This window comes from Melospiza melodia, chromosome 13 (genome assembly GCF_035770615.1).
Source record: "Melospiza melodia melodia isolate bMelMel2 chromosome 13, bMelMel2.pri, whole genome shotgun sequence".
NCBI lineage: Eukaryota > Metazoa > Chordata > Aves > Passeriformes > Passerellidae > Melospiza > Melospiza melodia.
This window is the reverse complement of record NC_086206.1, coordinates 8215001-8228551: the sequence shown is the minus strand read 5'-3', so window position 1 is coordinate 8228551 and position 13551 is coordinate 8215001. Positions and strand designations below refer to the sequence as shown.

At 41.2% G+C, this 13551-nt stretch overlaps 1 protein-coding gene across 7 annotated transcripts in view; it reads left to right on the top strand.

The window, feature by feature from the left end:
• Nucleotides 1-13551, top strand: part of ZNF536 (zinc finger protein 536) — a 345080-nt gene that overhangs the window by 147934 nt on the left and 183595 nt on the right. For 5 of the 7 annotated variants that reach the window (XM_063167690.1, XM_063167689.1, XM_063167686.1 and 2 more), the window contains one exon: nt 10527-12698. In XM_063167690.1, coding sequence (XP_063023760.1) covers nt 10529-12698 — 2170 coding nt within the window. In that variant the 5' untranslated portion in view covers nt 10527-10528. Of the gene's footprint in view, nt 1-3501; nt 3641-5711; nt 5810-10526; nt 12699-13551 lie in introns of all 7 variants that reach the window. The other 2 variants (XM_063167687.1, XM_063167688.1) reach the window with 2 other exon arrangements.

The window sequence follows — 13551 nt, the reverse complement described above, 5'->3', positions numbered from 1 at the left end:
TATTTTCCAGCATTAACCTGCTTCTAGTGTCCCTGCCTATTTCAACTGCATCTTTTACTCCATCTCATTTCACTCAAACTTTAAGGCTTTCTCAGCTTTATTCTTTTTTTCCTTTTTCCCCCTGGAAATTAGTATTAAACTAATATGATGAGTAATAACTCATGAAAGCCACTTGCATCTAAGAATCACTACAACCATCTAAATTTTGTGTGGTATTTTTTGTCACCAAGTCTATGTGTTATAGGGAGAAGAAGAATCAGTTGGATTGAGGGAAGAAAGAAGATAGAATTTGGAGATAGAAAGTATTAACAGCCAAGAATCTCTGTTATTAAAAAACAAAGCAAAACAATCTAGCATTTTAAACAAATAAAAAAATTTATGCTGACAGGTTTGCCATGAGTTAAAAAACTGTCTATTCAGCAGTCAATTATGTTTGATAAAGGAAAGCTATCTGGCATACTGGACTAAGCAATGGGAGTCAAGAGTTCTGGATGCTGTCCCTGGCTTCTTTACAGAGGATGAGCCATCTATTTAAGTCAAGATACATGGCAAGCTTTTTCCTAAATGAGATGTGGAAATGATCAGTTTGGGATACTTATTTCTGCAGTGCTGAAATTCTGAAAAAACCTTGGTCCCTTTATGCTCTTTGGGAGGACAGAAATTGGGCAAGTTCTGAATTTCTACCTGTTTCCACTTCCATTGTATTAAGATGTTGGGTGTTTCTGTACCCAGCAAAGAAACATTTAGCAAAGGTGTTCCTCTCCTCTCTGATTGAATTGATCACAGTGTGCTTTGGGGTTCCATGTGCTGGAGGCCTTTAGGGAATGCTGGGGCAGGAGCTGCTGGGGGGAAACGAGGAGCTCTTTCCACATCTGTAGTGTGGTCCTTTATGCTTTTCATGGGGGTGACTTTTTATTTTTAATATTGTTTTTTTCCTAAATATACTGACCTTGAAGAATGCAGCAATTGATCTTTTCATTCTCTCTATATTTCTTCCTCTCTTTTGTTCCCCATTTAGAATTATTGGGAGGAAAATAAATGCAGTTGTATTATATATGTACTTTAGGGGTATGTATTATCACATATGTTCTCTTTCATGTGCAACAGGTTACACAAGATTTAATATATTAATCTTTCCTTTTTCTAAAAACATTCTCTTAGGCACGTAGTTTCTGTCTTGATGTCATCACAGGTAGCCCATATGCTTAGTGATGCATTGTTTTGTCTACAGTCTAACTCAATAGCATGCAATTTGGAGCATCCTTAATTATCCTACAAACCATTTTGTGATAATGAAACCAAATATGGTGTAGACTTGGCTGACATCTCTGTGATATTACTTGGCATACCAAATATTTCTGTTTCAAATATAAATTGGTTACTGCTTCTTCAAAATATGCATTCTATTAATTAAATCTATACTTGAGACATCATCCCCCCACCTCCCAAGCTGTTATAAGTATTCTCTCTCTCCTTGTTCTGTATGCAGATAGGGTTGGTATAGGCTGTCTAATTTGACAAAAAATAGGCTAACCTTGGGGTCTTTCAGTCCTACAACCACAGTTGAGTGTGCAGTGTCTTTCCATATAACTAGGTCTTTTGTTCCACTAGAGCAAATGACTTAATTTGTTAGAGAGCTTTTTTTTTAAAAAGGTTTAACTGTAACAGTCTTTACCTAATAGACCTGGGATTGCAGGGAGGTGATTAATGTAAATTAAAGGATCTCTGTGACACAGGACTAAAGGACAAAATTACGGTGCTGTTGTTGTTGGCAATCCCACTCGTGCAATTTAATTCCTCCCTAAACCAGATTCCCAACATTTTGCATAAAGTTAAAGGAAAAGTCCAACTGGACCACATACTTTTCAAAAGTCTCTCTATTCAGGGATGTTCTGTTTATGTGTTTTCCCGGGCAATGAGTGTCTTTGTCCCTTGAAATCCATCTATTTATTGCAGTGACACCTACTGCTGAGAGAGCTGATCCGCAGCAGGCTCGGATCCTGTTAAACTTGGCCAACAAGCACTTTGTGACTCAACCAGCAGATGTTTCTGTGGCTCGGGTCAAAGGCAACTTATGGACTCGGGTTTTTTTGCTTTGCTCCTAGCATTAAGTGCCAGGAAAGTCAACACTAGGTACAGACAGCTGACCTGACCAGTAGCAGGAGGAACTGAACCAGGCCCCTGAGGATCTGCAAAGACCAAAGCATTAGTCTGTTGAGCCACTGTGCTGGCTACAGTCCAGCAGTTTCAGACAACTAACTATCTGATTGCATGCCTGGGTTTTAGTAATGATTTCACATACTTATTTGATGATTTGTATCCAAGCTTATGCTTCTGACAGGTGCCCTTGCGAACAAAATCTCGCTGGGCTATCACATATGAATATTTCACAGTCAATCATACTTTGATCTCTGGGACATATGTGCATTTGACATTATATTTAGCTGTGCACAAAATCTAAGTCTAAGCCTTTGTGAAATGAAAAAAAAATCATCAACCCATCATTACAGTTTTGGATTTAAGTTGTTTCAAACTGTGCTTTGAGTTCTGTGGTCTTAACTCTTCTCTATTGATCTCTTTGTAATTGGTTCAGGGGGCCTGATCCTCCTGTCCTCACCCAGCTGAAATGCTTGGCCTTTTATTTGGAACTTTCCTGTGTGAGGAATGCAGGATTAATAGGGTCAACATTATGTATCTTTTAATGTTATATAATGGGTTAGAGCATTGCAGACTTCCAGAGCAGTGCAGTGTCCTCAGATGAGAATGGGAGATTCAGAGCCCTTTCCATGCTGTAAAAATGACAAAAAAATGAAATAATAAATATGCTTTGTAGAGTCTTCCAGGCATATTATTATTTTATTTGTACTCTGTGATGGTAAAGTGGTTCATTAAAAGCTTAATTTTAAGGTTTCTTCAATCTGATGTGGATGCCAGTTAGATTAATTAAAGTGAATGATCAGATAGGAGCTACAGGAAATTGATCAAATTGGAGAGGGTTTAATCAGTTGTATACATTCCAAATTACATGAAAATAACAAATTTACTTTAAAAAATGCTGTTTCTAAAGTAACAGAAGCTTTAGTTTAATGAAGCATTCCTCAAATAAGGCTCCAATATGAATTTTGGTATCACTCTTTTCTTTACTTTTGCCATCAAAAGATCACTAGGAAAAAAAAAGTAAAATGAGAATCAATGTTTATAAGCTAAGAAATAATGATCCCAGATGCAACCAGTGCCTGGAAAAAAAATCATGATTTTTTTTTTATTTTTTAATCTACTGAACTTTCAGGAGCAATTATTTATCCTTCTCCTCTTTGGATCTGACTTCTTAAGTATATGCAAGTGAAATAGAATAAATAAGGAGGAAAACAGATTTTGCTAAGTCACATGCAAAGTAGCAATAAATCAAACAGCTTGTCTGCATTCTTCTAATCTTTCTATTCTAATCTGTGAGTGAGATTTATAAATGACCTCTCCTCTCCTCTGTGCTCATCTTCCTAGATTGTGATCACAAACGGTTCACAGTCCTCCACTCCATGGGTGCTACCAACCAAAGACTGCTCTGGTGATTTATCTTCCACTGATCAGTTATCAGTCCCAAAGGCTGTGCTAACTAGAAAGTATCCTGCAGATGTAACAGGTATTTTAGAAAGCTACTCTCTTCCCAGCCCACAGCAAAGGCAGTACAGCCTCAGCAAACCATTTTCTGTCTGCTAATGACTTTTGAAACTTCAAAATCCCTCTGCTAACCCTTCTTTAAGACATAAAAACTGTTGTGGAATGAGTTGGCTCTGTTGTTACTAAAGGAGTACTTTGTTTTGGAATCAATAAGCAGCTTGTTTAAATATCAGCGCTACAAAGCAGCCACAGTTTTGTCAAATGCCTTCCCGGCTGCCCCCTGCGTGGTGCCGGCGCTGGAGGATGGGTGATGGAGTGGGGCTGTGGGATGGAGCCTCCTGGGCTGTGGGATGGGGCTGCCACAGAACCTCCTGGGCTGTGGGATGGGGCAGCCCTGGAGCCTCCTTGGGTATGGGATGGGGCAGCCCTGGAATCTCCTGGGATGTGGGATGGAGCAGCCCTGGAATCTCCTGGGCTGTGGGATGGAGCAGCCCTGGAGCCTTCTGGGATGGGGCAGCTCTGGAACCTCCTGGACTGTGGATGGGGCAGCCCTGGAGCCTCCTGGGATGTGGGATGGAGCAGCCCTGGAGCCTTCTGGGATGGGGCAGCTCTGGAATCTCCTGGGATGTGGGATGGAGCCTCCTGGACTGTGGATGGGGCAGCCCTGGAGCCTCCTGGGATGTGGGATGGAGCAGCCCTGGAGCCTTCTGGGATGGGGCAGCTCTGGAATCTCCTGGGATGTGGGATGGAGCCTCCTGGACTGTGGATGGGGCAGCCCTGGAGCCTCCTGAGGTGTGGGATGGATCCTCCTGGGGTGTGGGATGGGGCAGCCCTGGAGTCTCTTGGGGATGTGGATGGGGCAGCCCTGCTCCCCCAGAGCTCTGGGCAGGCTGTGCTCTGCTCCTGCTCCAAACCAGCTCTCTCCAACAGGAGCTGCGAGTTACACGTGCTCTGCAATGCCCACAAAGCCTAAATGTGCTAATGTCACTAATGGTGATAGCCAATTACCAAGCTGGCCTTAATAATGTTTAAATAAAAACAAATAGATAGGGCACATTACCTGTAGGCCAACTTTCTTTTTTTAAAGACATCCTGTTATATTCCAGAAACCATATATTTTCCTGATATAATTATATTATACCCCAAGGAATAGGACACCTACTTAACAAAAACTCCTATGAAGTCGTTGCAATTACTCTATTTTACATAAGTAAAATGAGAATAGAATCTGGCCTAATGTTTATTTCATTTTATCAGACTGGATAATGCTGTCCTGGTGGCATTAAATACAGCTGATCTCTCCCCTCCCCTTCCGTGCACACATGTTTTTGTTAAAATCCAACTATTTACATCTATGTCTCTTAGTATTGCCTACAAATCAGTCAAAGAAGAGTAGGTCATTTATCCTGCCCTACTGTTTATATATTAATCATCTGGCAAATAAACTGCTCAGTATCCTACCCACCTCAGTAATATTTGTGATGTAATTTGTTTGGATGCCCAAATGTCACCAGCGTTGATTGTAAGAGATGAAAAAAATGTACTTGCTCAGCACACCAAGCTCTGGGCTAAAATGTAAGCATGAAATCTCTGGTTTATTTTTGTAATAATGTTTACAGCTGTTTAATGACCCTGAAAGGGTTCAGTAGTCTGGTGTTCTGTATTTCTTAACAGGAGTGTATTATGCTTATAACAGCTTTAGTTCAACTGTTTCTGCTGCAACAATAAGAACAATATTTAATAAAAATTCAATATATATTCTGATCTCAGCAATACCTGTTTACGAGTTGCTAAGAACTGAAGCAGTCTGTATTGGAGTATTTAGAATTTGCCAGTGGACCACAAGATAATGTAGATGTATGTGAATTTTTCTAGCTGGAAAGATAAATACCAGGTCTATATTCTGAAAGCATAAGTAACAGTGTGTGTAGCTCTAACTGCTCAGAGGATCAGGGCCAGAGCGAGCTTGTCGTTTAAACACGTGAGCTTGTAAAGCATTACTTTGCTTACTGAACTGTAAATCTTTTAACTAACCTAATCTAAGCTATAATAACAGCACAACAGTGGCTTTAAAATGACTGTTTTCTCTACAGCACTGAAGAGGGGAGAGCTTCAGAGTGTGTGTGTCCAGCAGGAATGAACAGGTGTAAATAAGAGCTGAATTTGGTCCATCTGTTTACAAAGATAACAGGTGTGTGTCTGCACATATGTGTCTGTATACAGATATTCATGTGCCTGCATATGTTTACATGTGTGCCCAGGCATAGATTTATCTTTAAATTCTCTCATCCTGCTTGCCATATTTTTTTTCTCTGTTTCCAGCAAGAGGAAGCTCAGCTTCTCGTATTACATTAATGTAGTTGTGATGACAGGCATTTCTGGTGTCATAATTGGTTTTAAATTCCAGTAATCCATTTCAAATAGTTAAATAAAATCTGTGTGTTCAATTGAAATGGCTAAAGCCAGAACTTTCGCTATTGATATCACAGGAAATAGTCTTGAGGGCAAAAATGTGAGCGAAATCAAAATAACTATTAGTATCATCAAAGGGACTTGAATGTCTCACTGTACCTTTATGTAGGAGATGAGAGAGAGTATTTTATAGTATCTGTATCCCACAGTGAGTTTCATAAGCTGAGCTCCTCCTCAGAGGAACAGGATCCTGCACGCTGGGCACGGTTTGTGGCCAGATGGCCTTGGATGGTCGGTGTGCTGCCTCCCAGAGGTGCTGCTGCCCTGCCCAGTGCAGAGAGAACCCAGCTGGGTGTAGCCTGTGTCTGCAGCGGGGCTGGTTTGGGGCTTTTTGGCCACAGCAACTCACCTGGGCAAGAGCTGAGGGTTTCTTTAGGTTGGAAAGGGCAGCCCGTGACTGCTGATCCCAACATGCTCCGGTGCAGTGCCTTGTCTTGAGAGACACTGTCTTTACCCAACATTTGAGACAATTAAAGGTCAGAAATTTACTAAATAAACTTCAACAAATATATTTTGAATTCTTTAACAATCTCAAATTTGATTTGCAGTTCATTTTGTAAACATTTGTTAACTACAGAGAACATTGTGCTTCTGTTCCCAGCACGAGAGATGGCAAAACATTCTGTGCCTTCCTTATATGAGAGACCAGGATCATGAAAATAATGTGATAGACTATATATTTAACAATTGAAAGCTAGAGGTTTTCCCTGTCATGGAGCATCAAAGTAGCACTTATTAATGGACTTTTCCAGATTTTTTATTTTTGTATACCTTGATACCAAGGTGAGTACCATGAACTGCAGGGGCCTCAGTGGGGAATGAAAGCCCCTTGCTCCACCTGGGGTAACCCTCTCTGGCCACAGATCTAGACAGGGATGATGGATAAAGAGGGAGAGAATGAAATTGCTAATTCTTTTTTTTTTTTTTTTTAGAGAAATTAGGAAAATTAGATTGAGTTATCTAATTCATAGTGGAATGATGGATGAGGCTGTGTTTTGTTTCTGTCTTGCATGTGGGTACAAGATGAGATTTTGGTAGGTTTTGCTGTGAAAGGGCTAAGGGATACCAGGAGTGGTTTCTGTGAAAGCTGAACAGTAGCAAGGGTCCCTGTGTTCAGAAAAGCTGAAACTGGGCATGGCAGGAGGAGAAATTCACAGGGCAGTACTTTCAGTGCCATGGTTATGCTTTGCAATGAAACCAGGTTGGAGTGAGGAAAAGAGGAGACAGTTCAGAGCCAGAGGGAGGAGCAGGCCTGCAAGAAGCAGGGGCAGACGAGAGGGAAATGCAGTTTAAGTGAAGAATACATCTTGAGATGGTGGTGGCTGGACCCCAGGAACTGCACTGCTGATCAGAGTGGGTGGCATTCAGAGCTGGTTGTTGCTCACTAAGCAGAGGCTTTGCTGACCTTTCTGCATATTTAATAAAAAATGTAAAACATTTGCCATGCCTAAAGATCCATGTTGGGGGGTTAGGCTCCCCCGACTTAATCCAAAATTATTAGTCTTTAAATGAGAAATTATGGATTTGGTATTCCTCTAAACGATTTTTTTCTTGCTCTCTCAATATTCTACATTAAATATTTCGTATGATTTTGGAAGACAGAAAATAGCAAAAAGGAAAAATTGGAAAACTTGCCATGTTCCAGCTACCACTGCTGTTACTTTATTAAAGTTATATTTGAAAAAGAAGCACAGAATAACTAAAACCTCAACCACAACTCCCCTCCCCAATCCAAATAACCATACATTTGAACTGATGCTTAGGGTTAAACATCAGAATTAATAAATTCCACTGGGATCTGTCAGCATTTCCAAACCTCGATAGAGCATAAAATGCTAAAATTAACTACCCAAACCTCTCTGAGCATGTAAAAGCACCAGGTCCTATTGAGATCAACTAAAAAAAAAAAAAAATTAGACTGTAGTTTTGAAGCTGTTATGGAATAATGACAATTCACAAAGACCTTTCTAAACATTCTTCAATGTTTGTGTGCGTCAGCACATGCTATGCATTTCTGGAATTGTCACATTCTTGTTTGCCAGCATGCCTTGTTTAAGCATGGTGGGGAGAAATAACACTCCTGGGTATGTGGAATCCAGACAAAAAGTAGATTCAGGTTTTGGGGTTTCTCTTGTGTTGTTATTTGTGAGAGTATTTGTTATTTTTTTAAGAAGCACATAGGCAGATATTTAAAATCTCGGTTAACTTCAGGCAATGGCAGACCTAAGGACCACAAGTATTCAGTTGTTTAATTAATCCTTTTGAACATAAATTTGGTTTGTTCCAAAAGTTAAGAAAACTTTCAAAAATTAAAAAAAAAAAAAGTGGTTTGTGTGTACCCACATTTTGAATGATTGTGGTCTACTGCACAGAAAACTTGAATGGAAATTAAGAATTTTCCTTGTTTGCTACATGGCCTTGGGTGAACACCTGGCTTAATTATGTTCTCCTACTCTCTACTTTTGGAAAACAGGCGCTGCAAGCTAAATTTAAGTGGATTTCTTTTATAGACTTAACTTCTTTATATTTTTATGAATAACAACATTGACAGCAGGCAAATAATGGGCCCCCAATATGTGACCCAAATCAGACTGTTAAATTTTGAAAAAGATCTGTTATGTCTATGGGCAATATTAGGTAGCTCTTGTTCTTTTTTAATACACGTGAATATAACTCTTTCCTGTACTTACAAGATCTGCATTGTGTCACAACCTCAGTCATCTGCCAGGAGCAAAGAGGTCTCCCCTCAAAGACCTCCCATACTTTGTTTTTAGGCCCTGATCCTGCAAATACTTAATCATGTGTGGAACTTTGCTTTCAAGAGTCACCCTTTGAAGTCTACTGGACTGCTCCCACGAGCACAATTACATGCATTTTAAGTGTGTGCCAGATCTGGACCTTGAATTGTCTATCAAGTGGCCACTGTGTAGCTGTGTGAGGAGTGGAGTCCACCCAGGCTGTGCCTGGAGCCTTTGTGGAAGACACAGGGAAAAAATGCTTTTGGCTAAAGCCAAAGAGAGGGGTGACCAAATTAAATTTTTAAGAACCTATAGGATTCAGTGGTTTTGAGAGTGAATAAAGTGTCAAATCACGCCACTGAACAACAAAAATCTTAATTGTAGTCTAATATAATCTTATAGCATCATATAGTTTATGAATTAGTTATGAGAAACTTTATATTTTTAACAGAATTTTATAGATAGGTTATATCTGTATAGAGTAGAGAAGTGGCAAGGATGGATTATTGTGGACAATTATGCAGACCAGAACAGAGCACTTGTGTTTAACAAACAGCTCTGAATTCTAATTTCCTGCAATATACATAGTGCAGCTACAATTTGTAGTCATTACTGTGTATTAGGAAAGTTATTAGAATTCTTAAACTTGTTGAGGCTTTCCACAACACCTTTCCCAGATTTTAATTGGTTTTATCTAGTTCCATAAGAGAGCTCTTTAAAACAAATCAAAGCGTCTTAAATCACATGTATCACCCATCGAAAGACTTCCAGAGATATTCCTTCTGTAATCTGGCAAGTTTTCCTAGGAACAGAAATCTGAAGGTTCTCAACTATGAATTAAAAGACTTGGCAGAAGATAATTTATGTGCCTTTTGATGGGCTCAGTTTCAAAATGACAAAATAACAATGTTTTGTAACAGAAGGGTTAAATCTTAATCTCAGAGGTTTACAAAGCTGCTAGTCGCAGTCTCCTTAAAATTTAATATACCTCGTTAATGCTTACTTGCAAACACTGAAGGATTTTTATGATTATAATCATGTGTTACAGCACCTAGTACTGTTTCTAAGCAGCATACTAATCAGCTTAATGAGATATTACTGCACTTTTTGTTGACTAAAGCAAAATCCCTTTTATTGTTCTAAAGCTTGTCCTTTATTTTTTCCCAAAACATTATCTTGTTTTATTGTACACCAGTAAATATCATACCATCGGTTTTTTGTCAAATCATAAAACTATCTTTCTCATTGTAGAATGTGTAATATATTGAATATGCTTAATGGAACTGAAAGTTACAAATGGATTTCTATTTTGGGGTTTTTTTGCTGGCTTTTTAAATGAAAATGGGAGAGATGCATAAGATTTCTTTTTTTATAGATTTAGAAATGCAGACAGGTGCATTTTCACAAGAAGGACAAGGGAGGTGGTAAATGCCTTTGCCCCTTCTGTAATAATTAGATTTTGAAATTGTCGCATATTTTAAAATAGTAATGAATATTTTTTGGTACACATGCAGAATGAGTACATGTATGATCAAAACTGTCTAGCACAGTTGGCACTTAATACACTTTTAATTGTTTTTACACTAATTCCTTTGCATTATTATGAGTAGGTAAAACATAAAATGCAAATTGTACGGCAGTGATTCAATGCTTGTAGCTCTTTCACAGTCTGAATCTAAAATATCTTCTGATTTTCAGAGATGGAGGAAGCTAGTTTGTGCCTTGGTGTTTCTTCAGCTGTGCCAGAAGCTGACGCCCATCTCAACAGCACCATACTCAATGGGCAATATTCAATGAGTCAGAAGCTGCACCAGATCACTTCCCAGCTCAGTCATGCCTTCCCAGAGCTCCAGAGCAGGCAGAATCCCGAGGAGAAGGCGTCAGTGCCACTAGAAGACAAAAGTCACATGTCCATAGCAAACCAGCCCATCAGCAGCCAGATGGCCCTGCTGGCGAACCAGCTCAACAGAGAGGTGGACACCAGCTTGAACGGGCGTGTGGATCTGCAGCAGTTCCTCAATGGGCAGAACCTGGGGATCATGTCTCAGATGAGCGACATCGAGGATGATGCCAGGAAGAACAGGAAGTACCCCTGTCCCCTGTGCGGGAAACGCTTCCGCTTCAACAGCATCCTCTCGCTGCACATGAGAACCCACACCGGAGAGAAACCCTTCAAGTGCCCCTACTGTGACCACAGGGCAGCTCAGAAAGGCAACCTGAAGATACACCTGCGTACTCACAAGCTTGGGAACCTTGGCAAAGGTCGTGGAAGGGTCCGAGAAGAGAACAGACTTTTGCATGAGCTGGAGGAGAGAGCGATTCTTCGGGACAAGCAGATGAAGAGCAGCCTCCTGCAGCCACGGCCCGATGTGAAAACACAGCAGCACACCCAGCCCATGCCGCTCGCAAACTGCAACTTGTCTGTGCCACCTAATCACAACACACCTGATATTTCAAACCCTGTTCCCTCTCCAAAGCCAGCCAGTGTCCAGGAAGAGGTTGTCGCTCAGACAGCCGGGTTCAGATGCACGTTTTGCAAAGGCAAGTTTAAGAAGCGAGAAGAGCTGGACAGGCACATAAGGATCCTACACAAGCCTTACAAGTGCACCCTGTGTGACTTTGCTGCCTCGCAGGAGGAGGAGCTCATCAGCCACGTGGAGAAGGCTCACATAACTGCAGAGTCAGCACAGGGCCAGGGCTCCAACGGGAATGGGGAGCAATCCACCAATGAGTTTCGCTGCGAGGTGTGTGGCCAAGTGTTTAGCCAAGCCTGGTTCCTCAAAGGCCACATGAGAAAGCACAAGGATTCCTTTGAACACTGCTGTCAGATCTGCGGGAGGCGATTCAAAGAGCCTTGGTTTCTTAAAAACCACATGAAAGTTCACCTGAATAAGTTATCTGTAAAGAACAAATCTCCTAATGATCCTGAAGTACCTGTCTCCATCAGCAGCATGTCCCAGGAAGCTCATGCAAACTTGTATTCAAGATATCTGTCATGTTTGCAGAGTGGCTTTCTTCCCCCTGACAAGGCGAGGTTGAGCGAACAAAATCAGATCTACAACAAAGGAGACATGCCCATGAAAGAGAAGGAAGTCTTGGGCAAGCTCCTTTCCCCCATTTCTGGCATTGGCCACGGCATTGCTGAGGGGGATAAACATTCCTTATTGGGCTGTCTCAATCTGGTGCCTCCTCTGAAATCCAGCTGCATAGAAAGGTTACAAGCTGCCGCCAAAGCAGCAGAGATGGATCCAGTAAACAGCTATCAGGCCTGGCAGCTTATGGCAAGGGGAATGGCCATGGAACATGGCTTTTTGTCTAAAGAGCAGCAGATACAGCGCAGCCACGAAGACACTTTGGCAAATGCCGGAGTTATGTTTGATAAGGAGAAGCGGGAGTATGTGTTAGTAGGAGCAGATGGCTCTAAGCAGAAAATGCCTGCTGATTTGGTTCACAGCACTAAAATGGGCAATCAGAGAGACTTGCCAAGCAAACTAGACCCTTTAGAAGGCAGTAGAGATTTTTTGTCACATGGTATGAACCAGGGACTCGATTACAACTTACAAAGTCATGGAAACATAAAAGAAAAGCCAACTGAATGCCCGGACTGCGGCAGGGTTTTTAGAACATACCACCAAGTGGTCGTTCACTCCAGGGTCCACAAAAGAGACAGGAAAGGAGAAGATGAAATAATTCAAGGTAGTCTCGATGAGCGGCGTGGGTCTGGAAGTGATCAAGAGTCTCAGTCTGTCAGCAGGTCGACAACACCAGGGTCCTCTAACATTACTGAAGAAAGTGGAGTAGGTGGGGGTCTCTCGCAGACAGGGAGTGCTCAGGAGGACAGCCCTCATCCTTCCTCACCCTCCTCTTCAGGTATGATAACTTCTTCTTCCCTCTCTGCACTGAAAGCTTCATAGCTCTATTTGGAATCATGGCAGTAAAGTAGTTTATGCATTCTCTTGTCAGGTTGTTTCCTACAGTCCACAGGGACGTGCTGTTATTTGCCAGAACATCTGTGTTTGGGTTCCTGCAATGCCTTTGAGGTTAATTCTCTGCTCACCCTTCTCCCCTGCAAGGGCAGCAGGTTTCCCAGCCTTTCAGCTGCCACCTTCCCACCCTGCAGGGTCTGAGCAGCCACCAATGGCTGTGCCTCTTCCAGGGCCTCTCCCTCCAGGTTTTGGAAGGTGGTTTTCTCCTCCTCTTCTATTCATGGTGTCTCTCTTGCAGATCCTGCCCTGTGCTCCACCTAAAAGGGTGAGGAAGGATGCCTTCTTTGAGCTGTAGTTAATAAACTGCATGTTGGCTCCCCTCTCTGATTGCCCTCCTTCTGACAGCCATGTCAGTTCCTTAGCTATGTCCTTGTACCTGGCCACTGGACTGATTAAAAAAGAGATTCAGAAATACAAATTACTAACCTTTTGACAATCTTCTAACTTATATGCAGATTTTAACTTGTATGAAGCCTTCTGCTTAATTCACACCCGTTTGAAAGTACGAGAAAAAACAGAAGTCAGACTGAAACATTTTAATTGTATTATATGTCATATTAACTTGCTGTGTATAAAATAGCAAAGCAGATAATATTTCATTGGAGATCTCTATAAAATATTGAGCTTCCTGGTACAATTTTTAAAGTTACTAGCCTATGACTGCTGAAATAAAATCTCCAAGTAATAACAGGTAAGATTTCTGGTCTCATGTATATTTCCAAAGTCACTTACTAATG